Source organism: Lepidochelys kempii, chromosome 3, assembly GCF_965140265.1.
Source record: "Lepidochelys kempii isolate rLepKem1 chromosome 3, rLepKem1.hap2, whole genome shotgun sequence".
Classification (NCBI taxonomy): Eukaryota; Metazoa; Chordata; order Testudines; family Cheloniidae; genus Lepidochelys; species Lepidochelys kempii.
The window spans coordinates 99660272-99687607 of NC_133258.1; the positions used below are offsets into that span (position 1 = coordinate 99660272).

Consider the following 27336-nt stretch of genomic DNA (forward strand, 5'->3'; position numbering starts at 1 on the left):
TTTAAACAAAAAGAAGTTTTCTTAATTATTGGTGGAATATAAAAAACAGGTTATACCATAGCAATTCCATAGAACTGCAGTGATATTAAACAACTGAAGCCAATGACATATTTTAATGGGTTGTTGTAAACAATTATTGTGGCTTGAGAGACCAGGCACATTTCTTGGACTTGTTCAAAGCAAGATTATGAAGAACATGCTTTCATTGTTTTAGTAAATTATGCAAAAGTAAATTTTGAACAGTTATCAAAAGCTGCCAAAAGCAACAACAGATTAGTCAAGTTACTGTAATCTACAAATCTGCATATTACTGTATAAATACAACAGTCATTAAATAAGAGATAAGCTCTTTCGTGACAGAGGGAATTCCTGATAGCCCCATTTTACGGGCAAGGCTAAATAGACATAGGATAGGATTTTTCTATATATTTTGTGCACGTTTTGTTAGTTTACTTTCAGTTATTCATCACCATACAAACTACACTGACTGCAACAAGAGGTACTGCCATACTAAATTCCACTTTAATGAACTGTAAAACTATTTATTTAAAACAAAATGTCTCTACTCCAATAATAAATAATAACAGTACTTAAATAGTACTCCAGATTCAAAGCCATTTACAAACATTAATCCTCACTAAGAATTAATTCTCTAGGAAATAAGAATTATTCACATTTCAAAAACGGGAATACTAAAACAGGAACACTAAGTGATTTGCCTAAAGCCACACAGCAGGTCACTGGCAGAGCCAGGATTAGAAATTCAAGATTATGGGACTTCTAACAGCGAGGGTAGTTAAGCACTGGAACATTTTACCCTGCGTTGTGGTGGATTCTCTATCATGGACAATTTTTAAACCAAGCATCAAATATTTTTCTAAAAGCTATAATCTAGGAATTATGTTGGGGAGGTTCCATGGCAGGTCTTATATAGGAAGTCAGACTAGTTGATCACAATGTTCCCATCTGGCCTTGGAATCTATGAACCTATGCTTATTCCTCCAGAGCACACCAGCTCACATTTCAAGTATACATGTGTCAGAAAATAAAATGAAAAATATTAAGTGAGAGCCTTAAACTACAGCTTACATGGGGTACCCATTAAGTAGTAGGTTTGTGTGGCAAGTAAAAATTCCATTTTATGGTAACTAACAGACCAATGAATTTGATTTATTACCTAAACAGGGCTATTATTCCCAGTTGCCACTTTGAAAACTTCTAGTAGATTCACGCTTACAAGCTGTTCCTTTATGGAAAAACTACAATTTACAACATGCATCTCCAAGTTGCATTTCCCCATGCATTTCATGCACTGTGTCCTTAACAGCCTGCAAGTGACCTCCCAACCCATGCAGCCTGGCAGCCCATGGAAACAGAAAGTGTTCCTTATGTTATACAAACCTCCAACATTAAATTGCTATGTCTGACATAAATATTTTCCCCGTTTACTCTCAAGGAATTGTTCTGTGAAATTAAACCACACACACACACAAAAGAAAGCAAAATGAACATAAAATGTATCAGCAAGTAACCAAAAAGGACCCTCAGATCGATAACCGACTTTAAAAAATAAACAGGGGGATAAATGATAAGAACAAAAGTCACTATTCAGACAAAACCTACAGAAGCTTTGAAACACTAAATGGCAGGCAACAACCAGATTTAACTGAAAAATAGCATCCACCTGCTGCTGCGTTTCTTCCTCTCCGGTCTCCACCTACATGAAGGCACATGGCAAATCATTAAAAAGAAAGGAGTTGTTAGTGTGATCTACGGGAGCAACAGAGGGGCTTCCTTTATTTGTAAAAGCTGCAAACCACATGCTATGTTTATATACCTTTATTGTTTCGGCCACAGATGCTGCTGAAATTATTAAGTCTCTTTGGTCTTCCTCCAGCTACAGTGTTGTAGAAATGGCTGAAGTAATATGTGAAATGGAAAATGAAAGTTTCTCTCTCTCTCTCCCCCCCCACATCTCTTTGTTCCTGCATTTTTCATGCTTTCCCCACTGATGGGTGGAAAATTAAGATAGAAGAGAAGGAGAAAAGCCATATTGCCCCAAATCTTAATGTCAAATTAAACTACGGAGGAACTTTATAAAAGCATTTAAAGTGGAGTTTATACTATGAATTGGTTTTGGTAAAATGGCAAATGATTACTGTAAATGCCTGATAATGTGTGGTATACATGTAGGTTTTTGCTTTTTTTAATGCAAAATATGAGAACTTAAAAAATTTACATCCTACTTATAAGTATTCTGAATGCAACTTTAAGGAGAGAAATTATTTTCTGAAAATACCCTGAGGTACAAACATCAATTGCCAGGTTTTCAAAGGATCACTGTGCAAGATCGCAAGTATTGGATAAGGGGTTTACTTTTATTACATATATTGCTTAATTCCAAATTTTGTGTGAGGGAGTACATCACATTGTATGTCATTTTTTCCTTAGTTTATCACATTTTCCTTCAACTTCCACTTATTTGAGGTTAGTGCACTCGTTGCAATTTCACATCAAAAGAGAAAATCTTTAGTGGTGTTTATTTACACCATTTTAGACTTCTTTTACTATATGTATGTCTTTTACAGATGTCATGTCACATATCTAAGAGAAAGTACTCTGCTGTATACAACACTGTCTCAGAGAGTTATTTATTACTACAAAATTTGAAATAAATGCTATGCTCACTCTTTTCAAGGCTCTCAGTTATAAGGCTATAGTATTTTGCTTCATATTACCAGTGAAGTTCATAGTAAACTCCCCCCTTTTACAGTGCATGGTGTATTTGCTATGACATGCAGCAGCAAGCATATGGAGAGCAGCACTTTATCATCAGCCAGATCAGATGTTCAGAGTGCACACACTTAATGAGACTGATGCTTTTGCATAGCAACTTTAAAATTACATACTTTAACATTTCTCAAATTTTCACATGTTGATGATTAAAGTCAGCTACTTAATCAGCAATCCAGTTGAATAAAAGAAACTATTCTTCACCTTAACTATTGCTAAATATGACTAAACATGCTAAAAGCCAGGGAGAACCTTGGGCAGACACTCAACTTTGCACACACCCATGTAAAGCAGAAAGTCATAATTCTAGTGCCCTCTTTGAAGACAGGATTTACAAAAAAAGAAAGGAAATGTTACTCACCCCTGTGCAGTAACTGTAGTTCTTTGAGATGTGTCCCCATATGGGTGCTCCACTTCAGGTGCTCATGTGCCTCAAGCCCTTGATTGGTGATTTCTAGCTAGCACTGTCCATTTAACTCACGTGTATGCCCTATGCCGGGAGTCTCCCAACTGCGGCAGTGCTCCTTCAGCGGTGCTCCTCATGCCGCGCAATGGCTATTAGCCAGGATGGGCACGGATGTTGTCCCTTGCCTCTGTTTGCCAGAAGTTGGGACTGGGCGACAGCAGATGGATCACTTGATGATTACCTTTTCTGTTTGTTCCCTCTGGGGCACCTGGCATTGACCACTGTCGGAAGACAAGATACTGGGCTAGATGGACTTTTGGTCTGACCCAGTATGGCCGTTCTTATGTGTCGCATCGGATCTGATGGCACAGAGCAGGGAATAATGCTTTGAAAACATATGGATTGAAGTTAATGTAGCAGCTCTACAAATCTCATATACTGGGATATTCTTCAAAAATATAGTAGATGTTGCCTGCAATCTGGCTGAATACACTCACCCCGTGTGTGTGTGTGTGTGCGCGCGCGTGTTGCTGAGAACCTGAAGATTCATAATAGGCAGAGATACAACTCAATATCCATTCTGAAAGCCTGTAAGCAGAAATAGGAGCCCCCTTAGACCTATCTGAGAAGGATATGAAGAGTCTAGGTGATTTCATAAACTGCTTAGTCATCCCTATGCAGAAGGCCAAGGCCCTTCTAATTCCAGGGTATGGAAATAGGATTCCTGTTGAGAACTAGGAGATTTTGGAAAAAAAACACTGGCAGATGGATATATTGGTTAAGATGACAGATAATCTGATGCAACTTTTGGGAGGAATTTAGGATGCGGATGTATAGACATCTTATCATTAAAAAAAACACATGATAAAGAGGGTATCTGCCATCAAGGCTACAATTTCCCTGACCCTATGGGCCAACATGATGGCAACTAAGAGGGCCATCTTTGCAGATAAAAGAAGAGAACAGGTCGCCATTGGTTCGAATGTAGGTCTCCTGAAGTGGTTGAGAACCAGGATGAGGTCCCAAGACAGGATATGGGATGTCTAGTGTGTGGGAAAAGATTGGCCAGACTCAATCTGTATGATACCAGGTTAGCAAAAATGGAGAATCCCTCAACAGCGGGAAGAAAGGCTGATGTGATGGCCAGGTATATCTTGACTGAACTGATGGATACCCTGGATGTTTTCAGATCTGGCAGGTAATCTAGAATAGGGAACTGATTCCAGCTGGAGGTAGCAAAGACCACACCACTGGATGAATCTCTTCCATTTCTGCAGATAGAAAAAACATCAATCCAAACTATCTATTGTTTAGATAACACCTGCTGTACCTTCGTAGAGTAGGAAACATCTATTCCTGAGAACCATGCATGAGCCACACCCTGAGGTGCAGAACTGCCAGACAGGGGTGGAGCACGGAACTCCCCACCTTGAGACAGGAGATGAGGAATGGTTGGGAGCTTGATTGATGGTTGGACAAAGAGCTGAAGCAGGTCTCTGTCAAGTCGGTACTACGAGTATAACTCTGGCCTTGTGCTGCTTGATCTCGTTCAGCACCCTTAGAATTAGGGACATTGGGGAAAAGGCATAGAACCGACACTTCTTCCCTGGTAGAAGGAAGGTGTCCCCCAGGGAGCGGTGATCCAGCTCCCCTGCCTTGACCCTTTTTCTGGAATATGCCACGGAGAACTTGAGCATCCAGCTCCCTTTCGTAATCCTGGGAGAAGTGTCTGCTGAGGGCATTGCTATGGTGTTCCAGATGCCTAGCAAGCAGGCTGCTGAAACCTCGATATGGGTGGTTATGCACCAGTTCCAGAGTTTTATAACTTCACTGCACAAGGAGGTGGATCTTGCTCCTCCCTGCTTGTTGATGTAAAACATGCAGGACATGTCCGTCATGACCCTCATCGTTTTTGCTTCTGATGATGGCAGGAAATAGAGACAAGTGTTCCTGACCACCCTGAGCTCCAACAGGTTGATGGAGATTTGTTTCATGGACTGTCCACCTACCCTGAACTGTGAGGTTGTTGAAGTTGGCTCCCCAACAGGAATCTTAACATGGATGACCTGGTTGTTAGAGTCACTGATGGGGTTGGGTGACAAAGGGATGCCTACACAGGTTGCTCTTTCCACCAGTTTAGAGAGTTCTTTATGTGCAAGGAGATTGTTACCCTCCCGTCCAAGATGTACCTGGTTGGAGAAGAGGCAGCTCTTAGCCAACCCTGGAAGCAATGGAAGCATAACCTTGCATGATTGGTCACAAGGTGAAAGTTGCCATATGGCCCAAGAGTTGACAACAGTTCCTTATTGTGGTTGTGATCTTCCCTGAATTGTCCCTGACAGTCTTGACATGGCCAGACATCTGTAAAGACCAGTACGCTTTTGCTGTCACTGAGTCCAAGAACACCCCTATAATCTGTATCCTTTGTACTGGTACTAGTGTGGATTTCTTTATATTCAGTTGTAGGCCCAACTCTTTGAACAGAGCAAGCACCCTCTGGGTGGACGATAACTCTGCCTTGAAAGAATGGCCCTTGCGTAGCCAGTCATCAAGGTATGGGATGACAAGAATCAATTCCTGACAAGGGTAAGCCACCACTATCACCAGAACCTTTGAAAACCCCATTGGAGCTGAGGGTAGGCCGAAGGGATGCACTCCATACTGGAAATGATCTTGGACTACAGTGAATCGTAGGTATTTCCTGTGCGACAGAGGTGACACACTTCGGGGAAGGGGGGAATACTGGGTATACAGGGTCACATTCCTCTCCTCCTCTCCGCCCCCCCCCCCCCCCGATTTGCTGCTTGGCTTGTACTGAGCATGCTCACATGGACTAAGCATGCTCAGTAGCACTGCTGAAGCCAGCTGCCCTCACTCTGCCCCCTCCCCCCATCAGCAGGCATGGGTCATCTCTGCTGTGTGATTAGCGTATAGTTATATGGAAGTAGGCATCTTGTTGGCCAAGGGATGAAAACCAATCCCCTTCCTCTAGTGAAGGATTGCTGGAGTCAACACCCTGAACTTTTGTCACAAAGTTGTTCAGCTGTCTCAGGTCTAAGATCGGCCTCCAACTTCCTTCCTTCTTTGGTACTAGGAAGTATTTTGAGTAGAACTCCCTGCCCCTGTAAGGGAAGGGACCACTTCCATTGCTCCTAGTCCGAAGAGAATCTCCACCTCTTGCCTTAGTAGAAGTTGTGAGAGGGGTCCCTGAAGAGGGTGGAAGGGAAGGAGTGCCAGAAACTGCATAGCATAGCGTATGACCTCCAAGAGCCACTGGTGATTCGCTCCAAAGCCTGGTGGAAATGGACAAGACAGTCTCCAAAGAGAAGGTTAAAGGACACAACTGTAAAATCAGAGAAGTGGGAGGATTCGAACTCTCAACCAACTCATCAAAACTACTATTTAGATTATGCTTGAGTGGTGATGAAGGGTGGTTGGGTGGCCCTTTTCCTCTGAAACCTGTCTCTTCCTGGGGAGTTCTGCAGGTCTGTGGTACCCCAAGAACTGAGCATAGCATGATGTCTGAGCAATTTGTGCCCTATTAAAACGTTTCTTGCTCATAACGTATGTAAATGCCCAAGGAACAAAGGGTAACCCTGGATTTCTTCAGCGTGTGCAGAGAGTTATTTGTGGTGTCTGAGAAGAGCTTATAAACATCAAAGGTGAGATCCCCTACAATGTTCTGAACCTCTATCAGAAACCCTGAAAGTTGGAGTCATGATGTCCTGTGCACAGCTACTGCTAAGGAGATGGATCTGGCAGCAGTGTCTGAGAGTCTAGGGACTCTTGGAGAGCTGTTCTGGCCAATAGTTCACTCTCTACAACTATGGACTGGAATTCCTCCCTGCAGTTGTGTGGCAGATACTCAATAAATGCTGTGAACATCTTGTAATTAGTAACATTGTATTTGGCCATGACTGAGTTAGGTGGGGGACAGGAAAATAAAAGTCTGAATCCTTCAGGGGAAAATAGTATTTCCTATCTGCCTTTTTGCACATTGGTGAAACAGCGTCTGCCATACCATTTTAGCTGGAACCAGTAGAGCCTCATTAACAGGTAGTGCTGATCTGGAGAGTGTTGCCGACTGCAAAATATCTAGCAGCTTGTGCTGTGGATTTTTGACCTCCTCCAGAGGGATCTGGAAGCTGTCAACTACCCTTTTAATTAAGTCCTGAAATTGTCTGACGTCAGCCAGGGAAGGTGGTGGAGACACAACTGCTTCATTTGCGATGACAGTGAAATGGGAATCTCAGGGGTAACTTCCTCATTTGCCCTAGCCTCCTACTCTTCAAACATCTCCTCCTGTCATAAATGGGTAGAGGACAACACGAAATCCTGGTCTCCCTGAGAGAAGGTATGGGTGGACTGTTAAATTGCTGGCGATAGGCAGGCCACACATCAAAATATGGCCACTGCAGGGATCCATAAGGAATGAGGGTGGCATACAAGGTTGGTTCCACCATCCTTGGTGTCACACAAAGTCCACTCTGTGCACGCCACACATCAAAATATGGCCACTGCAGGGATCCATAAGGAATGAGGGTGGCATACAAGGTTGGTTCCACCATCCTTGGTGTCACACAAGGTCCACTCTGTGCACGGGCGGTTTCCCAAAGGAGTACATAAGAACTCCTGGGAGAAACTGAGGATACCGATTGGGGGGAGTCATCCTCTGCATCCTCCCATGGGGGACAGCCAATGTAGATGGAGGAGAGTCCTGTGACACAGAAAGGCCACACAAAGACTGAGGTCTCTGAGACACACTCGGTACCAGACAACAAAAGGGATTCTGGTTTGTCCACTGAGAGGTCCCTCAGGTATCAGAACACCTATGGTACTGGATGCCATAGCTGGAGGTGACAGCCTTAACAGTGATGGGTGAACTCAGATGTTGTAGATGTCAGGCACTGACGCTTGCTCGGTACAGAGGGTACCGCTTGTATAGCCACCCCCTGCTGAGCTGTTTGCATTGGTACCAATGGCTGGATTAAGATGCACAACACCAGAAGCTCATTAGAATGCTTTGGTGCCGATGGCTTACCATCCTTGTGGAGGGTACAGGTGCCCTAACAGAGCTATGCCTCCTGTCCTTAGAGCTCCAAGACTTGGCAGTACCCAAGAAAGAGTCCTTGGCCTCAACAGTAACATTGGACACTGAAGACCTTGACAGGGACAGTCTTGACAGTCTTTTTTGAAGCTGGTTCATTAGAGATAAAGTCTGCGCTTCTCTTTTTGGGAGTCTTTCCAGCATCCAAAGATTTCCCTTCCTTAGGGGAAGCATGCTCTGAAGCTGATGGGGTACTGAATCTCTCTGGGGACAGATGTACGGGCAGGTGGGGGTGTGTCTCCTGACCTGGCTTACAGAGCAGTTGCCTGGAATGTTCCATAGCCAACGGTCTGAGTTCTATCTCCCTGTTCTTCCAAGCCCTGGACTTCAGGGCCAAACAGAAGGATCACTTCTCAGAGATGTGGGACTCCCCCAGGCAACGGATGCACATGGAATGCCTGCTGTTTACCACTTTAGCCTCCCAGTAAGAGTGGTAATGTTTGAAGCATGACAAACCAGGCGTACCCCACCAGGAGAAGACAAATGTCCCGGGATAAAAGGGAGGGAAAAAACAAACAGTCTTCTCAGCTAAAACTAACTAACTATACTGAACTCTAAACAGAAACCTACAACTATAAAGTAACTAACTTTAAGAGAAAAGTCCAAGAATGCTGTAGGAGGACAATGTTCTGTCTCGGGCCAAGGCAGTAGAGGAGAAACTAAGGGCTATTAGTCTGTGCACCCCTATATAGCAGGGTGTCTCCCATGAAAAGGCATAGGGCACATGCATGGGCTGACTGGACAGTGCTAGCTAGAAATCTATGATCCAGGGATCAAGAGGCTTATGCGCACCACCTGAAGGGGAGCATCCACAGGGATACTATTATAAGAAAGAACACTGTTTACAGCTTTCACAGTTTGCTGAACTAAAATAAGAGACAGACTTTTAGAGATTTTTACTTTACAGATTTAAACAGAACCTCTAAGATTCAGCTCCATGTCTGCATTTCAAAGTTAATGGACTGAGAAGGGCAATAGGTTAGGACTGATTTAATGATTAGTCTAACAGAGGAATGTTGCTCAACAACTTTACTGATTATTTAATCTTATTCCAAAATATATCTAATAAATAACAACAACAACAAGGTGCTCTAATCTTTTCAACTACAAAATAATTTCCTCCTTAGATACAGCACCCAGGGGATAGAATCAAATTATGTATGTTGCAACACACTGTTATTCATGCAGAAAAAAACCAGACATTTATTTATTAAGAGAAACTCAGTATATCAGTGGCAAGTTACCATTAATGAGAACAGTTACAAAGACATTTATATTGTACACTAGGATGTGTGCAAGGTTGAGTGCTTCTCAGTGTGCAGATGCAAAGTCCAAGTGCAGGTGGCAGCATTTAAGTGACAAAGTTACACACCTCCTCTTCCTCTGCTTTGTCATTCAGGTCATTGTCATAAGAGGCGCTCAATGAAGTCGCCTTAGGCTCCAGGTAGCAGAGGGACAGAGCGAGAGGAAGGGAAAATGTGAGCGAGAAAGGAACAGATTGAAAAGCAGAGAGAAGCAGCACAAAGATAAGGAGAAAAGAGGGAATGAATGAGGGAGAGGTGATAGGAACATAGTGTTGAAGGCCAGGTGGGAGATAGGAGATGCAAACCTCAGGGAGGCTAGGAAAACTGATGTAACCATCCTCATCAAGCAGTGAAAGGAAATTAAGCTTTAGCAAACTCTTTGCTTTTAATGAAAACCTAAACTCAGTATCTTTGTAGTCAACTGTTTTATGGGGCTTTCCCTCTATTGCAGGAGACGGGCGACTAACTGGGAGTCTCATAGGCTCCAAGATATTATTAGGCAATGTCACTTCATTTCCACTGTGAGTTGGTATTACTCTCGTGGGACTGCACTCCCAGCAGTCCGAGGGGCTATGGACATAGTCCCAAAAGGGATCTTCCTCTGAAATGTCCAAAAGCATGTCCATCTCAGGGACAGTTGGCAGGTTTGTGGGATAGGATGAAACACAGTGAAGGCGTGGTGATGGTGGATACATGTGAAGGGACTGAAAAAAAAAAAAAGTCCAGCAACAGTTGAATATGAAAACACAACAAAATGTAAGTTTGTAGGCAGAAAGAATGCACAAGAAGAGGGGGGAAAAAAGAAATTGTTAGTTAGTGAAACCTTTTACTCAGAAGTAGAGCTAGCACTACCAATGCAATATAAAAGCCAAATAAAAATTGAAAAGCCCCATGTATTTTTAAAATTAGCCCACTTGTCCAGTTTTAAGAATTCTGAATCTGAATTCACTACAGATTTTTTGTTTTAAGGTTGTGACAAACTTTGCACTTTTGAACGGTAGTAAGTGCAGTCACTTACTACAGATGGGAGCAAACATTCAAAGCTTTGGCAGAAAGTTCATGGTATACAGCAGGACGTAACAAGACAAGCAGGCACTTTGATCCTAGGATTTACTACCATTTCCTCTGGAATTTAAAAACAGCAAAAATAGAAAATGCTGTTTGCAGAGCTGGTACATGTAGCAAGCTACACCGAATAGCTTCATAAAACATGCAAGCCCTTCCCAAACCATTTAGCTTTTCCATCCCATGGCTGAGGAATTTTTCTTGGTTACCTAATCTGTCCTAGGGTGCCCCAGCTTTGTGACTCTGAGGGACCACACTGGCATCTTGCCAGGAGCCAAAATTTGCATATTAATTTACCTAAATACATGTTTTCATCAAATATAGAACTGTGTGTGTCTTCCTTGATTGACTAGAAGTTAGTTGTTTAAGTTTTTTGGCAATAAAAACATGAGGCTGTTCATATTTGGTCTCACATGGCAGTTATAGGATGAGGTGGGCTGGGCTGTCAGCTGCATTGGGAGACTCAGCAGCCCAAATGTTGTCCCCTGGGCAGTGAATTGGGTACCCTTTGCCTAACTCACAAAAATGCAGTTTTCAAAATGAAAATTCCTTAAGGTTTGTTTTTAAAACCCAATAGCAAGGAAAATTCCTGGATGTCTCCCAGGAAAAACAGGAATACATGTCAGAGAAGATACACAGACTATTACGTCTGAACTCCAAAGCTTGAGCTTACATTTAGGAAAGAGGTGTTGCCTCAAATCTTGATGTGAAAGCACATAAAACTAATCCAAATTAAAGTTTATGATCTGCTTCCTTGCTAACTCCAATAAATAAGACAAGTAAATTGCCACTTGCATTAGAATTTCTCCATCATCAACAAACCGAACTTTCCCTGGAAAGCTGTCTTTCAGTTCTACTTGGAAATTTTAATAAGTCAATGTGTTTCTATAACAGATACTGACGTATAAAAGGACAGCTTAAAAGATTTTTGCAGTTGGCAAATAAAGCAAGCACCATGTTAAGCACTGAAATTTACTCAAAGAAAATATATACAACCAAACAGGTTGTGTATGACAGCACAATTTTTGGAAGTTTGTTCAGAGTAAAAATTGTATAAACTAACTTACTTTGAGCCACATTTAGCTAAGAGAAAGTTCAGTTTGAACAATTATATACCGCAAGTGTTTAAGTAGTGCCTAATTATGACAAATTAAAATTAACTTGTAGCAATAATTAAAAGGAAAAAATTCACAAGATTGAATGTCACACATGCAAATTTGCAATTTGTTCCTTCCTTTTGGTTATATAAAATACTTTGTGTGTACATATATGGTTAAACAGAGTAGTTTGAAATAATTTATTAACAATATCTTCTAGTATGTTGCTTGTTATTTTTAAGAGACATACAACTCCACTTTAAATGTTTGTTAAGAGTTGTTTTTGTTGTTACAATCCATCATACCTTTTCATCCTGGGTTAATTCCAGTTGTGGAATTTTAGTTGGGCTTCCATCCTCATCTCTACCTTCGCCGTTTTTTAACTTGGTCTGGCCAACAGCTTCACCAGCAAAGACCATATCACCAGCAGGTCCCACTGTGGCAGCAGAAAAGTCCCTTAGCAGACTTTGGTCTGTGATACCCACAGGAGCTATTAGAGAACCGAAAATTTTGGTTATTCTGGGTATGCTGGAAGTTTTATTTTTGGGACTTCTGAACATAAAATACTCTGTTTTACAATGGCTTAGCCATTCAGGGATAAGAATAATGCAGGGGAACACTGTGAACGGAACAGTAAATGAAGTTATGATAACATCCCAAGTGTATGGTTCTAACTGCATTTATACAACCTGCAATGGATAACTGTTCTTAATTGTGATGTGTATGTACTATACAGAGAAAACACTATAGTCAAGTAGCCATTTTAAAAACCACCACATTTCTGGTGACAACAGAAACCACAAGAACAAAGAACATGTAGGCTGCACATGTCATCATATCCCCATGATAAAAACCATCTTGCACAAATTTGATATTTTCAGTACATTCTGTTTTCAGCTAATACAGCAGCTAATACACCATGCATATATAAATCTCTCAAAGTATTTCTACTTCTGAACCCAGACATCAGGCACTGTAGAAACACACAAAGTTCAATATAAAAAAGCTACACTTTTTCAAGATTCTCTCTGTATCCAGAGAGAAACTTGAGTTGTTTTTTCTTTTATTCAGCTTGGTTTACCCATCCCTGTTAGCTAATTATTGGCAATACCCAATATGTATATTTGATGAATCATGTAACACAAAAGACAGATTTCAGAGTAGCAGCCGTGTTAGTCTGTATTTGCAAAAAAGAAAAGGAGGACTTGTGGCACCTTAGAGACTAAACACATTTGAGCATAAGCTTTCGTGAACTACAGCTCACTTCAGTTGCATGCATGAATACAAAAGACAGCTATTGAATCAATTTTATTCTGACAGCTAGAATCACTATAATAGTATTAACCAGCAGGAGGAGCTCTAAGACCAGCTGGCTCAGCCAAAACACTGGCAATAATGCAGCAGACATTCAACCTGAAATTAAAAATGTTTAAATAAGTTACGGTGACCAGACAGCAAGTGTGAAAAATCAGGACTGGGTGACGGATAATAGGTGCCTATATAAAACAAAGCCCCAAACATTGGGATCCTCCCTACAAAATCGGTATATCTGGTCACCCTAAAATAAGTACACCTTTGAGAAGAGATGCAAGAAGCAGTGAAAAGTGGGCAGAAGAATAAATATACATGAGTGAAGAATTCTGACAGGATTACACAAGTCAAGAAAGCTAACAGAAATGGTAGGTGTGACAGAGTGGGAAATTTTTATAATATTTTGTATGACTATTGTGCATGCCTCAGTTTCCCTTGCGTGAGGCCTGGTTAACTAGGTGGTGGGAAAAAGTTGTTTTTCTTTGTAGAGATGCAGAGATACAAATTTGACTGACTCCTAGCGGCCTGTAGCGTGCGCCCCCATGACCATGGAGAGTCTGAGAAGACAATGGCCACTCCAATTGCCCAGACATTTGGCACCTAGCAATTAATGACAATGGATGATCCACCCTACTTCGGAAGCCAGCCAGGTGTGACCAGCTGGAAAAGGGTTGCGGAGGGCATGGTGACAATGTTTGCCTGGGAACAAGAACAAAGGACTGAGGAGGTGCCAGGTGGGGGTGTTAAGTGTTGGCTGCTGGAAGAGGATGCTCCAGGACTGGGACTAACAAGGGGTCAGATGGCTCTGAGACAGACCAAGATTGATTATGCTGTCTATGTTAACCAAGGACTTTCTACCCTGCGTTCCAGACTGCTAATAAACCCTTCTGCTTTTACAACGATGGCCGAGAGTCACTGCAGGTTAAGATGGGAGAGTGCATTGCTCCCTTTGGGTGTACTCATGTGGACTCGCTGGAGGGAGCTCATGGTGTGAAGCAAGGGTGCTGAATGCGCCAAGGTTTGATCTAAGGAGTCAGTGAAGCCAACTGACTTATTCTAGTGAGATGTGACCCTAAAGTGGGTCTGGCACACTGAAGGGGTCCTCCCAGGGACTGTTTCAGAGCATTGCACCTGTATAACCATGACAGTAGCACACCACAGAGAGATGCCCACAGAAACTTGAAAGCAGAAGAAGCAGCTGTATGGGTACGGATGAATCACTTTAATATTACAATAATCTACAAAGATAACCACACTTTTACTGGGAAAAAATAGAATCTAATTACCCTAGAAGATGATGGTAAACTATTAAAATCTCATATCTGGGGCAGTATGAGCAGATATGGAATTGACACTGTACCAAGAACAATACCTACATGTAAACATCTGATTTTAAACATTTGTTTGGCTCGAAGTTGCAAAATAATTACTCAAGAAAGTTTTACTGACTTAGTGTAAACCAAGAGAATGCCTTGGAGTGTACATTACAAGGGGAGATTGTCAAAGGCACAAATATCAGTTAGGTGCCTAATTTCCCATTGAAAGTCAGTGAGAATTTAAACTCCTTATTTTATCAGGTCCCTGGGAAAGTGATTTATGCCTGTGCTCTTTTGCAGAGCAACGCTGTGACCTACACCTCTCAGAAGCCAGTCACAAAGACTTGAGAGCAGGAATAGCAGAAAGCGTCTTTTACAAAGAAGATGCTTGGGAGTTTACAGCAGAGTCAGAGCTCACTGTTACCCATGGTTTTCAGAACCCAAACCTGTGGTAACTTAACTGTTTCACTCCAGGCGATGTCAGGTTTAAATCAATGGGAACACAGCACTTCCTACTGATGAAAGATTGGTACAAGCAAGCATGATCTTATCTAAAACTACTATTGATTAGATTTAAGCACACACAGACTTAAACAATAGGTTTAGAACATCCAATAAATACCTAAAATCTGAGATGGTATTGAGTAATTAGTAGCAGGCCAGCGATGGGGGGGGGAGAGATAGGTCAGTGGTTTGAGCATTGGCCTGCTAAATCCAGGGTTGGGAGTTCAATCCTTGAGGGGGCCATTTAGAAATCTGAGGCAAAAACTGGGGATTGGTCCTGCTTTAGGCAGGGGGTTAGACTAGATCTCCTGAGGTCCCTTCCAACCCTGATATTCTATGATGGCTGATCGCTTCCCAGCTGTGGCATACGGGGTCAGAAAAAAGTCTCTCAGGATAGCTTAAGAGAACTGCTCCAAAGCACTCTATTATCTAGTCTTTTTATAACTATTTTTTTACAAAAGACAGCTCATACTGACCCCTACTGGGTCATCACTTCTCCTAACTTCAATCAACAAAACACTTTAACAATCTTAGCCATAATAAGCTTCTACATCAAAAGGCACCCAAACTCAAGGTCTCCATGCACTTTTCTTTCAATCTCATAATTTGCTGACTTTTCTCCCCTCCTTCCATTCTCATTAGCAGAAACTGCAAGCCTGCAGCTACTATTTGACCTTGCCTCCAAAAGCCTAGCTTGTCCAAATTAACCCTTAACTATGTGGTGTTCTTTTTATTAATTCATGATGGCTGAATGCACACAATATGGTTGCAATTAGCTTGATTAAGTTCTATGGTACACACCCCTCAATTCTGGGGTAATACTCACCAGAGCACTCTTGGAAGAAGACTACTCTATTCTGAGAGGGTCCTTAGTGCCTGGATCAAAATGATATCTCATGGACTGGTTTTATATGAAAAGTTTCAGGCGAGTGTCCCTTGCCTTCGGAGTAGCTCACGAAATCTCATGCTCAAATAAATTGGTTAGTCTCTAAGGTGCCAAAAGTACTCCGTTTCTTTTTGCGAATACAGACTAACACGGCTGTTACTCTGAAACCGGTTACAAGATAGGTTGTTTTCATAGACGAGTATAGAAGGGAGCAAGTAGCCAGAGGTTCAAAGTGGGGTAGGGGGCCTTGTATGGAATCTGAGCACCAAGTTGAGATCCCATGCCAGTGTAGGGTATCTGACTTCTGGGAAGCGGTTCTCCAGTCCCTGGAGAAACCTCCTTGTTGTAGGCTCCCCAGCCCAAAAGGTATGCATCTGTTGTTATTACTGATGTTGGAGATGGTTGAGCAAAGGAGACCCCTGCACAAACACTGCGAGGGTCCTTACACCAGTCGAGGGAGTTTTTCATGACTCAAGGCACCAAGACTAGTTTGTTCAAACTGTTCAAAACTTTAACAATTACTTTAACTTTTAACAATTACAAATCTTCCCTCCATGTCTGTGTCAGTTGATAGGATTTGTGTGCTCAGTTTTTTATGGAACAGGATTGACACCTCCACTCTTAGATTTGGCTGAGTAATTACTACAAATACTGTCACCAATCCAGTCTTTAAGCTTTTCAGCCTCAGACTCAATACAGTGTGCTTCATGGAGAAATAGAAAATCAGCTTTCAAGTTTCCTAAGTGAGACACCTTTTAACCCCTTTCAGAGGGTGACAGATTCCTTTTATGTTCCAAGAAACACATGTAAGTAAATTAGCCACAGGTACTCAAGGCGGGAAGCGTCCCAGCAAACATTTTCTGCTGTGCCCACCAAAACTCAGGGCTATGGGTAGGGTGAAGTGTATCTAGGGGAATTCATGAGTTGAGACAGAAGAGAAGCTAGAGGGGCTTAGCATTAGTTGAGGGCTTGGGGGCTGGGGAGCAACAGGCTCTTTCGAGGATCAGTTTTGTATCAAGGTGTAAGGAAAGTATCTTGGACAAAAATTCTACTAGCTTGTCCTTTTCTACTTCCACAGGGTAGCCAGCCACTCTCAAATCTTCTGGACCGGCCCTCCAGGTCACTGATTTCATCATGTAGCTTTTGGATCAGACATTGTTTGTCTCTAGTGATCCTAACAGAGCCCACGTGGTCTTCTAAAATAGAGGTTCTAGTTTTTGCCTCCCAGTGCTGGAGGATAGCCTCTGAAAACTCAGCTGGTGTGGTGCAGTCGCAACTTTAATTTCAGAGATATCCTTGATATTTCCTTAAAGCAGGATCTGTTCTTTGGATATCTGCTTTCGAATTTTGTAGACTTGATCCAGGCCTACTAGGCACTCCTCCTTGAGTGCTGTCATGCTGCCCTGCACAGGGCTGAAAGAGATCCTCTGTTTCTTTGTGATTTGTGGGGAACCCGGGGAGAGAGAGGGGTTAAAAACCAGGTCAATTTGCTACTAGGATGTTAAAGAACAGAACGAACCACCCAGAGACAAAAAAAACTGTGACCTTAATATAGTGGATGTCGGTGGATTTTTGTGGGCCTGAGCAGGAACTCCAGATCTAGGCATCCATTTTCCCCTGCTGGCTCCCAGAAGTCCTGTGTTTTAGTCTAATTCCATGCTTAAGATTTCTTCATTAAGCGATGGGCAAGTAGACATACCAATGTTATTTTTAAATATCCACAATAATTACTTGTAATGTGTGTAGTAACCCTTTGAAAAAAAGGTCTGGCTTAGCAAAATTTGTATTTACTCTACAAAGCTTCTTCAAAAAGATTTACAGCTCACGATGTTAGCGCAGTGATAGTATCACTGCTAAAAAAGGTTATTCACCCCCCCCCCCAAGAAAACACAAAAACAGCAACACGTTAGGAACTGCAGAAAATGCTTTTACAAAGCACCTGGGAATAGGTGTAATATAGTTGGCACTCAACACACACAAATCTGTAGAACTGAGTTGCAAATTTCATAAAGTCTGATTATTAACGTTCTAGGCATGCAGATGTTAGGATTTTCTAAAGTTATAAACTGAACTTAGAAAGCAGCAAGATGCAATGAAACAGTCACGTAATACATGATATCTCCTTATCAGAATCTCTTACCCCCATCAAGACTCCTGGAGACACGTTTGCTTGAGGTGCGCTCAAAGTATGGAGCTGGTCTGTCTATAAGGTTGCTAGCCTGCTGTGTCTGTGCTTGAGTACGGCCACTGTAGCGGAACTTGGAACCCAAGGTCAGGAATTTCGCCTTAGGAGGCTGTTCTGGTGATACAAGTCTAAAAAACAAATATGAGATTAAAAGTCATTTCGCTAGTTTTAGTAAATGCTTTAGCGCAGCACTTCGTAACTGCTCATCATACTATGAGTTAATTTGGAAAGGAAAATTGTTTAATGTTAAAATTCAAGCTTCAGATAAAAATAGCATATAAGATCGTTAAAAGTTGGTAAAAGTTGATCTTATCTTGCAAAAAAGTACAAAGAAAATTAAGCTACAAGTATCAAAATAACTGAATTTTATAAATTTTGCAGTGGATTACACTTACCGTTTTAATTTTTTTTTTTCCGCTTTAATTGCTAATCATGATATTCAGAAATTTGCTATTGGTCTGCCAGATATCACTGAGAATTAGCAAGGTTCTACTGTATTTCAACAATAGAAATTAGTGACACTAACAGCAGTTAATAGCATCTGGCTAAAAGATCAATGCTCTAGAAATTAGAAGATTGGTGTTTTCATTTAAGATACTGATAATTGAAAAAGATTAAAAGTTCTGTTTGAGCAAGGCAGAGGGGAAAAAGCCAGTAATGGTCCAGCAACATACAAAAATGATAACATGCTAAATCCTTGGAAAATTACTCAAAGCATCTCAACGGATATAGATCTTACATTATTTGTTTGGTGCCCACAGCTTTAGCATTCAATGCCTATACCAACTTTAAGGTTTCTCATGTTGCAAACTCTGACAGTTCCAAAACTGTGGTCTATGAAGAACTGGCTGGTCATGGGATACCGAGTCTTTGTTTCTAGCTACTTCTTTTTATATCCAGGATCTTTATTGCAAAAGAGAGAGATCTATTACTTGAAGTAGTTGGATGAGGAGCAGCCAGCCTAGTTGTCACTGTTACATATTAGAAGAGAAGAAACAGGAGGTGACCACCAAAAGGACTGGAACTGGTGGCACAGCAAGGAAGGAATGTCCAGAGAAGCAGGGGGATGAGAGAACCAGATGCCTAGGCATAGGCAAAGTATGCGGGACAGACCATAAATGCAACAGGGAATCCAAAAAAGAAAAAACAAAACAAAACAAAACCCCAGGGGAGAGGGAGATAAAGAGTAGAAGTATGTTCCTGAATACTTTCTCATGCAAGCAACTGCTTTAGATGCCATATGGCTATTATGCAAGGACTAGTATGAAAAGAAATTTCCTTGTGGACAATCTACTCTGCTAAGCTGTGGTCCACACTGCACTAAGTTTGGGATAACCTGAAATCAAAGAAACAATGCTGTCTCAAATTCCTGAATACTGCAGCACAGAATCCACATCTATCTACAAAGGTTCTTGCTGCTGCCATTTCCAATCTGGTCCCTTTTAGAGACTCCCCTACTGCAGTATTTGAAACCTTTAGAAGTCCTCTGTGAATTTAGATAAAGCATCTGAGCATTCCCTGTAGCTTTTGCAAATTCCTCAGGAAGCATCTGAGTTTAAAATATATTTTTAAGATCTTCCATTGATTGAAGGGATTCCCTCCTCAGGTAAGTAGGCAAAAATGGTGGCCATTTTAATGAAAGGTTAATTTGCACACCCTCCTATTTTAGGATGCTTGTACAGCAGAACTACTAAACATCGTGTCTTCCTTCTTTGACTGTGAGGACAGCCTTATACCACAATCCTGTCTGAATAATTTCTGTAAATTCTCATTGACAATACAGTGTTTCCTAAAGTAAGTCTATTACGGAATGAGGAGAAAGAAGGCAGAGAATACATTCCCAGGGTGTTACTGTTACTGTTCTTTGTTTTCAAATGTTGGCAAGGCTACAGCATTAACTTCCATTTTTATCCTCTACCCTGCTGAGATAAACTTTTAATAAGGAAAAAACAAGGGAGCTAATTACTTCCTGATTAAGGGTATTTTAAAGGATATTTTATATTTCAAGCTTAATTACATGTAATAACCGACAAAGTTATGGTTATAGCAGCGCAAGAAGTTCTGGGAAGACACTGAAAAAAATAAAAATTTCTAATACAACATCACAAGTACTATATGCATTAATTTATACATGGGTATACACGCAGTCTTTCTGTATATGATAAGGTTCAAGGCTGAAGACTAAGACCACCTGCGAAGAGCAGAGTAGATACCCAGTTTGACAGCAGCTCTTAAAGTGGATTGTTACTTACTAGAATGTAACTGGAATTCTATATCGTTTGAATTTCCATAAATATTATAAAAGAAAGGCACAGATTGGCCTGTTTTCATATTTAATAGTGTATGTACAAAGTTTGGAGAGTCATCTTTTAAACTAAAAGGGATACCATCCAATATACAAAGCTTATGTTAACACACATCTTCAGTTATCTAAAAGGAATTACTAACCTTATGAAAAGAGTTTTCCTTAAACCTGGAAGTTGAATTGTATGTGTGAATTACATGCAAAATTCACTGTCATGTAGAATGCACAGAACACGTGGCACGAGCAGAGAAAAACATTAAAAAATTTTGGGCTGTAACAGTTGTGATCCTGTTTATTTCTGGCATTCAATGAGAGAAAAGAGATCAGGATTTATTTATTTTATTATTTTAAAATCCTGATGGAGAGGTTCTAGGGATTTTCTGCCTGATGACATCAGTGGAAGTACATGATGGTGAGAGTATTTGAAGCTTAGTACTTGTTATAATACCATCCCTGACTAGAAAAATCTATTTCTGGTTGGAATGAAACCCAATTAAATTCTGTTCTATTTCTGTAGAAAGATTTTCTGATAAATATAAAATGTCACTGAAAACATTTACAGTTGTAAATTACCTTTTAAAAATCTAAGCTGATCAGCTACTATAGATGTAGCTCAATCAAGGATTCTTTCCTATTTTGGACTACATACTAATTTAATAATGACAAAATATAAATTATCAAGCAAATTTCAAAGTAACTATTGCAACGGTATGAATCATTTCAAGAACACTGATTTATCCCAGCCACGCAGCAGAGTGGCTTGTGCTACATATCACTTCTGGTCATAGATTGCACTCACCAAATGATTAGATTTTCTTAACTTCATATTCAGTTTGAGAAAATCACATATCAACAGTGCATTTTTATTAATTAGACAACCTTCCATGCCTTATATGCTTGTGAGGTTTATAGTGTCAAATGTAAAATTTTTTGAGACAGGTGTGACGCTCTATGAACTGATTTCAAACAGGAATGCTTTCTAAATTATGTATTTAATGAGTGATTCACAGCTGAAACTTAACAGTGCAAATGGCAAACCAGGATTTTCTTTAAAAAAACTAGAGGAGGTATGGCTGAGAGAAGAGAAATTCCAATTTCTACTGCCAATTAATATAATTGGCCCAAAGCCACACAAATATTAGAATCAGAGAAATTTAGACCTGGAAGGGACCTCCATAAGTCATCTACTCCATTCCCCTGCACTGAGACAGGAACACCTAGACAAGTGTTTGTCTAATCTCTTCTTAAAAACCTCCAGTGGGGGAGATTCCACAACTTCCCTAAGTAATTTGTTCCAGTGCTTAACTACACGTATAGTTAAAAGGGTTTTCTTAAGGTCTAACCTAAATTTCCTTTGTTGCAATTTATGCCCATTATTTCTTATCCTGCCCTCAGAGGATAAGGAGAACAATTTATCACTCTTCTTTTTGTACAACCTTCTACATACTTGAATATTATTATGTTCCCCCCTCAGTCTTCTCCAGACTAAACATACCCAGTTTTTTCAATCTTTCCTCATAAGTCATGTTTTCTGACTTTTAATAAATTTTACTGCTCTCCTCTGGACTTTCTCCAATTTGTCCAAGTCTTTCCCAAAGTGTGCTGCCCAGAACTGGACACAATACTCCAGCTGAGGCCTTAACAGCACTGAGTAGAGTGGAATAATTACATCTTGTGTCTTGCTCACAAACACTCCTGCTAATACATCCAGAATGATGCTTGCTTTTTTCACAACTGTATTACCTTGTTGACTCATTTAATTTGCGATCCACTATAACCACATTTTTCCCATTAGAAAATATACATCTGCCACAAAAAGCTGTCTAGCAAGATGGCTCTATTATTTAACTGCTTTTATGTTCACTACAAGGTTTATGAGACTGTATACTGTCAATCTGGAGTAATCTCACATTACCCACTTTCAAATATTCCAAAAGGTAGAAGGAGCTGAAAAATATTAGAGGAACATGTCTGTTCATAGGAGGCTAAACAACAATTGCAATATATCTCAACTAAATTTATTTGTGAGCAGGTTTATTTTCTGAAATACAGCACAGTGAATTGTTGGTGTATATTTTTTCTGAAGAAAGCATTAACAAGGGCAACTTGTTCACTCGTTGTGATAAATACTGCACAAAAATACAAGCTGTCCTTTCCCTTGATAGATTCCGGGGTGCTACAGTGTAAATGCAAGTATACAGTTTAATCATGTACAGCAAGATTTCTGGTTTTCAGGAGAAATCTGACAGTACATTTGAAAATAAATCATTCTTTGAAAGTATGGGAGGGCAAACAAGATATCTCAATACAATTAGCAAGTGCATATATTCCCATAGAAAAGTGGTTATATTCTTAATGTAGTTATAGTTTGTTCCAAGACTAGTTTGAATTGGTCTCCCAGGACATGGGAGACCAATTCAATTCCCCCTTTTGCCTCATGAGGAAAAGGGATTTGAACTTCCGTCTCCTAAACTGCAGGAGAATGGCCTTGCTACTGGGCGATGGGATATTCTGGCATGAGGTTTTCTCATTCTCTACTATTGAGCCTGTTCTACTTTTTATAAATAGCATTTGGAGCCGGGGCTTGAACCTGCATCTCTGACATCATAGGTGAGTGCTCTAAGTAGCCAACTATAGAGCCATTTTCACTCTCATTCCCTGCTCTAATGACTAAGAATTGCCATTATGAATGACAATTGATAACCATTGGGCAAGGAAAGAGCGCGAGAATTACTCCATAGCCTGCTCGTTAGAGCACTCACGTAGGATAAGAGAGACCCAAGTTCAGGTCCCTGCTCCAACGATGAGAGCAGTCTTTAGCCAGTACACACTGAAAAGATGGCAGCACATGGTCCCACCTACTACTGCATATAGCGCTCAGTGATAAGAGGACCTGATGCTTAACAAGGCCTCATATCCAAACAGTAGCTGGGTTCTTGCAAGTTTTGGTTTCCTGTTAGGTGTTCAGCTGCTGCACAAACTGAAATCTTAGAGAGCTACACTCTTACTCATGCAGATCTGGATGGTAAATTAGGAATTGAGCTATAAAGTTGAATGTAATTAACCTTTTATGTAAGATATTACAAATTAATAGTCCAGGATCAGTGATCTATGTGTATTTTTCACATGTTTCAATGGGAGCTAGAACTGGATGGAGCTAAAACAAGTGGAGAAAATATAGTCTCCCCCACACACTTTTCTGAGAAAAATAAAAATAGTTTTGACTTTTAGGAGAAAGAGGATAAGACTTCCTGAGTATTTACCTGTAGAAAGTATGGTGCTCCACACAAACCTTCCATAACCTTTTAGCAGCCCGATGGTTTGGCAATTTGAACCCAATGGTGCTTTCAAACTGTTCCAGCTGGAAAAGGAGCCACAAAATAAATTAACACATTTCCTGAAAGCTGGCCAGGTTAGCAGAACGAGTGAGTTCAGACATTTCCATTACCGTGACAAGCACTAATTCTCCTTTCCTGATGCTCAAAATGTCTCAAATTTTCCATACTTCTAATTGCACCAGGTGGACTACTCATGCAGGGTAATAATCACTTCCTATCTGTATTTACTAATGACTCTTCTTTGGGAAAAGCCAACAGTGCCTTCGTTTTGTCAGCAAATTTCATGACTAGCTGCCCAGAATTTAAAAAAAAAAACACTGCAAAAAGCCAATTGTACTGAGAATTGTAGCAGCAGCCATGCACACTTTCTCCCCTTAGTCCACTAAATACTGTACTAGGCAGTGTTCAAGCTATTAAGTTTGTCACAATTTCTAATCCAAAAATGTTATGTAAATGCAAGTACAAGATGTACACGTGAATGGACAATACACCTATGTCTAAGATGAATCACAAGACATGTAAAGAGGGAGAGATCTTTTTCAAATTAAGATTTCATATTAATCACATCATCTATTGAAATATAGCAATCTCCATTAGCTCTGCTAACAGTTCACAGCATTTAATGAAAAGCTACTTATATTTTTAATTGACTTCAAGTAAGTAAATAAAAGGAACTAGCTAGTTAATAAGGATTCATTAATTAGAATACCACATATAAGTTTTGGGTATGACTGGTCGCCTATGAAGAGGATTCAGAGATCCCTTATTCTCAAACAGGTGCGGATATAAATCCCACATTTGAACTCTGTCAGAACACCTGGGGAAGTTTGGAAAACATTATCTTGCTGGTGGGCTGAACTTTAGCTTTCACTCTTGAACAGCAGCAGAAAGGTTGGCCAATATTTTCTATAAAACATCTCAAGCTGTTTATGAACAGAACTGCAAGAAATGAATAAAAGCCCTACTTACCTCTGCTGGCCTGACTTTTATGTAGAAGTTACTACGTTTATAAGAGATTTTCAAAATTTTGGGCCAAGCAAAACGGTTGATTCGGAGTCTATCCTTGTAAATGAGTAGCCCATTAGCGCATACACCCAGCATGATGTCTACACCTTCAGAATCCTACCGCAAATGAGAATTTTAGACAAAATTTAAATAATGATATTTTATGGAGTTCATTATGTTAATACACTTGGGAGGAGGGATGTCTATTACACTGGTTTCATGCTGAAATTACAGTAATGCCAAATGGGTTTGCAAAGAAAAGGTACACAACAGCAGGAAAAATCTGCATTTATTAATCTTAGAAACAAGGTTGGGACTCCTGCAATGGTTTAGCATTCATCAGTCCAGTCTGCAGTGACCAGACACATCTGTGTTCACATGCTGCAATTTTGGAAAAACATACCAATATTATGGTGAGGGGGAGGCATATAAAAATCTAAATCAGAAATTTATCAGCAGTAGAGATGTGATGGATATTAGCAAACATTTCAGTAAGCATTAAAGGAAGAAGAAAAAATGAAAGGCCTTGTAAACTTTACAGTTTTTATCAAAAATACAGCAGGTTGTTATATCATATTGTGCAGTTATATATAACTATTACTTCAATTAAGATGGAGAAAAGTGGATATTTGGCTGACAATGTCAGCTTAGCCACTTCAGTCAAGGTGCTGGCAGATAGCATTTTAATCATTTTGGCCCAGTGACAATGTCTGATCTCAGTTTACAGAAGCAAATACTTACTGATAGGACTTGCATGTAATGCAAATCTAAGAAGAGACTTCCCCATGTAATAGCACAACAAATACCAACATGCTCCCAACCAACTGGCAATAATACGAAGTGCTGACATCCAGTTGTCACTAAATTCTAGACTGACTGGCAGAATTCTTAAGGGCTGCAAACTGTTCTCATAAAATAGAGTTCTTGTCAGAGCTTTTACTTGCCATGAGAAATCGCTGTGGAGTAATTGCAAGCATTAGAACCACTGAGAGTGAAAATTCTTAAAGCCATTCAAGACAAGAGTGAGCTGGCATTATGAACTTCTACTAGTGGCAGAAATAAGGTTGCAGATGTATTTACCATACACCTCCAGTAAATACAAGACTACCTACATTAAATGTTTCCAAGACCAACTGGGAAAGGCCATTAATAAAATTACAAAAGAATTTGACAAGACCCAACTACCTTTCCAAGTTCCACTGAATAAAACAGAAGGTTTCTCTAGTATTTTTACACTATTCAAAAAATTTGGCTTTAGCGTCTCTTTTTAAATATTGGATTATTCATTCTTAATCCATTAAATGAATTTTGCTACTGATTTTCTGAGAACATTGATCTTTTAAAATTGGATTATACTAATTTCTGTTTACTTTTAAAAATTAAAATATCGATAGAAATGGAAGTTACTTTCCAACCATCTAGAGTAAAAATCTGTACTTAATGCCCACTGGTACAAAAAAACACTATAGACATTTTAGGCTCCAATTTGCCTCTCCAAGCCTATCACTGGAATAAACATTTGACATTTAAAACAAACTTAGTTGCTCCTAAGAATAAAGAATATTTTCCCAACCTGTAAGTATGGAGCCACATGGGCTAAATAATCCTTGACTGAAGATAAACTCTCAGAGTCCCTATACCTGTAAACTGAATAATTAACATGACTGCCAGATAGTATAGCAGTTGAAGGGCTTGCATTTAAGTACCCTTAAGCGTACATGTATCTTCAGGTTGAGTGGTCCACCTTTATTGTGCTCTGTAGCGGTAAGTATTTTTCAGAGAAATTAGTTCAATACCTTGGCATGATGTAAATCCACTCCATACATGGAAAGCCTCTTGGCATTTTCTAAGAAATGAGAATCTGCCTGTGCTGGAGTCAAGCCCCTAGAACCAGTAAAAGATACCTTCAGTTTACTGTCAAAAATAAATATCAAGATAATAAAACCAAGTGAAAGTAGCTACATTTAGGGTACGTTAAAATATTTCAGATTAGAAGAGTCTAAATCTGAGTACTTTTGCACTTCTGTATTTCTCGCCCCAAAATCGTAGGTATGTATATTCTCATTAACGGTATATTATATTTACTTAGTAGCATTTACTACCTTTAGTGTTGCAAAACAGTTTTAATTATAACCTACTCAAACACTGCCCCGCCCCAAACACTTTTTTCACTTCAAAGAACTGGCTTCCATTTTGCCCTCACTTCCTCTCCCCCAAAACACAATCAAGGATATCTTCCATGACTCGCTATAACTCGATCAGTATTTATGAAGTTATGAGATTAACATGATCCAAAGTGACTTTTCAAACAGTCATCTGCTGAGTTTCCCCAGTCCTCTGTGACACTGGAGTAGATGTTCTCCCTAACTGCCCTGACAGAAGGGCTGTGGCTAGCACTGTTTTGTTTTCAATTCTAAATATCTTAAACAAACAAACAAACAAAAAAAAGTACCACTCTCCTAAAGACACATTCACTAACTTATCAGGAAAAGAGAAAGTCATGAGCATGACCATCATGGATCTCAGTGCTTTATGGGTTCTACACAATTTTTACTACATTCTGGAATATTCCATATTCTAGTCTTTCATTTAAAAAATATTGACCTTTTTCAGCTGCCAGGACAGATCCATAAACATTTAAAATGCTTTGCTTCCCTGGTAAGCCATCCTTGCAGAAAACTGTGTCCAGGTCAAACAGTACCACTAACAAAGGT

At 40.2% G+C, this 27336-nt stretch overlaps 1 protein-coding gene across 21 annotated transcripts in view; it reads right to left on the bottom strand.

Moving 5' to 3' along the window:
- The window catches only part of EPB41L2 (erythrocyte membrane protein band 4.1 like 2), a 249222-nt gene that overhangs the window by 30554 nt on the left and 191332 nt on the right, over positions 1–27336 (bottom strand). For 10 of the 21 annotated variants that reach the window (XM_073337300.1, XM_073337305.1, XM_073337304.1 and 7 more), the window contains 7 exons: positions 26419–26506; positions 24587–24739; positions 23543–23640; positions 17930–18102; positions 12078–12262; positions 9679–10314; positions 1685–1717 (listed from right to left, as the gene is read on the bottom strand). In XM_073337300.1, the coding sequence (XP_073193401.1) occupies positions 1685–1717; positions 9679–10314; positions 12078–12262; positions 17930–18102; positions 23543–23640; positions 24587–24739; positions 26419–26506 (1366 nt within the window). Of the gene's footprint in view, positions 1–1401; positions 1465–1684; positions 1718–2357; positions 3481–9678; positions 10315–12077; positions 12263–17929; positions 18103–23542; positions 23641–24586; positions 24740–26418; positions 26507–27336 lie in introns of those variants that run through there. The other 11 variants (XM_073337316.1, XM_073337314.1, XM_073337315.1 and 8 more) reach the window with 4 other exon arrangements.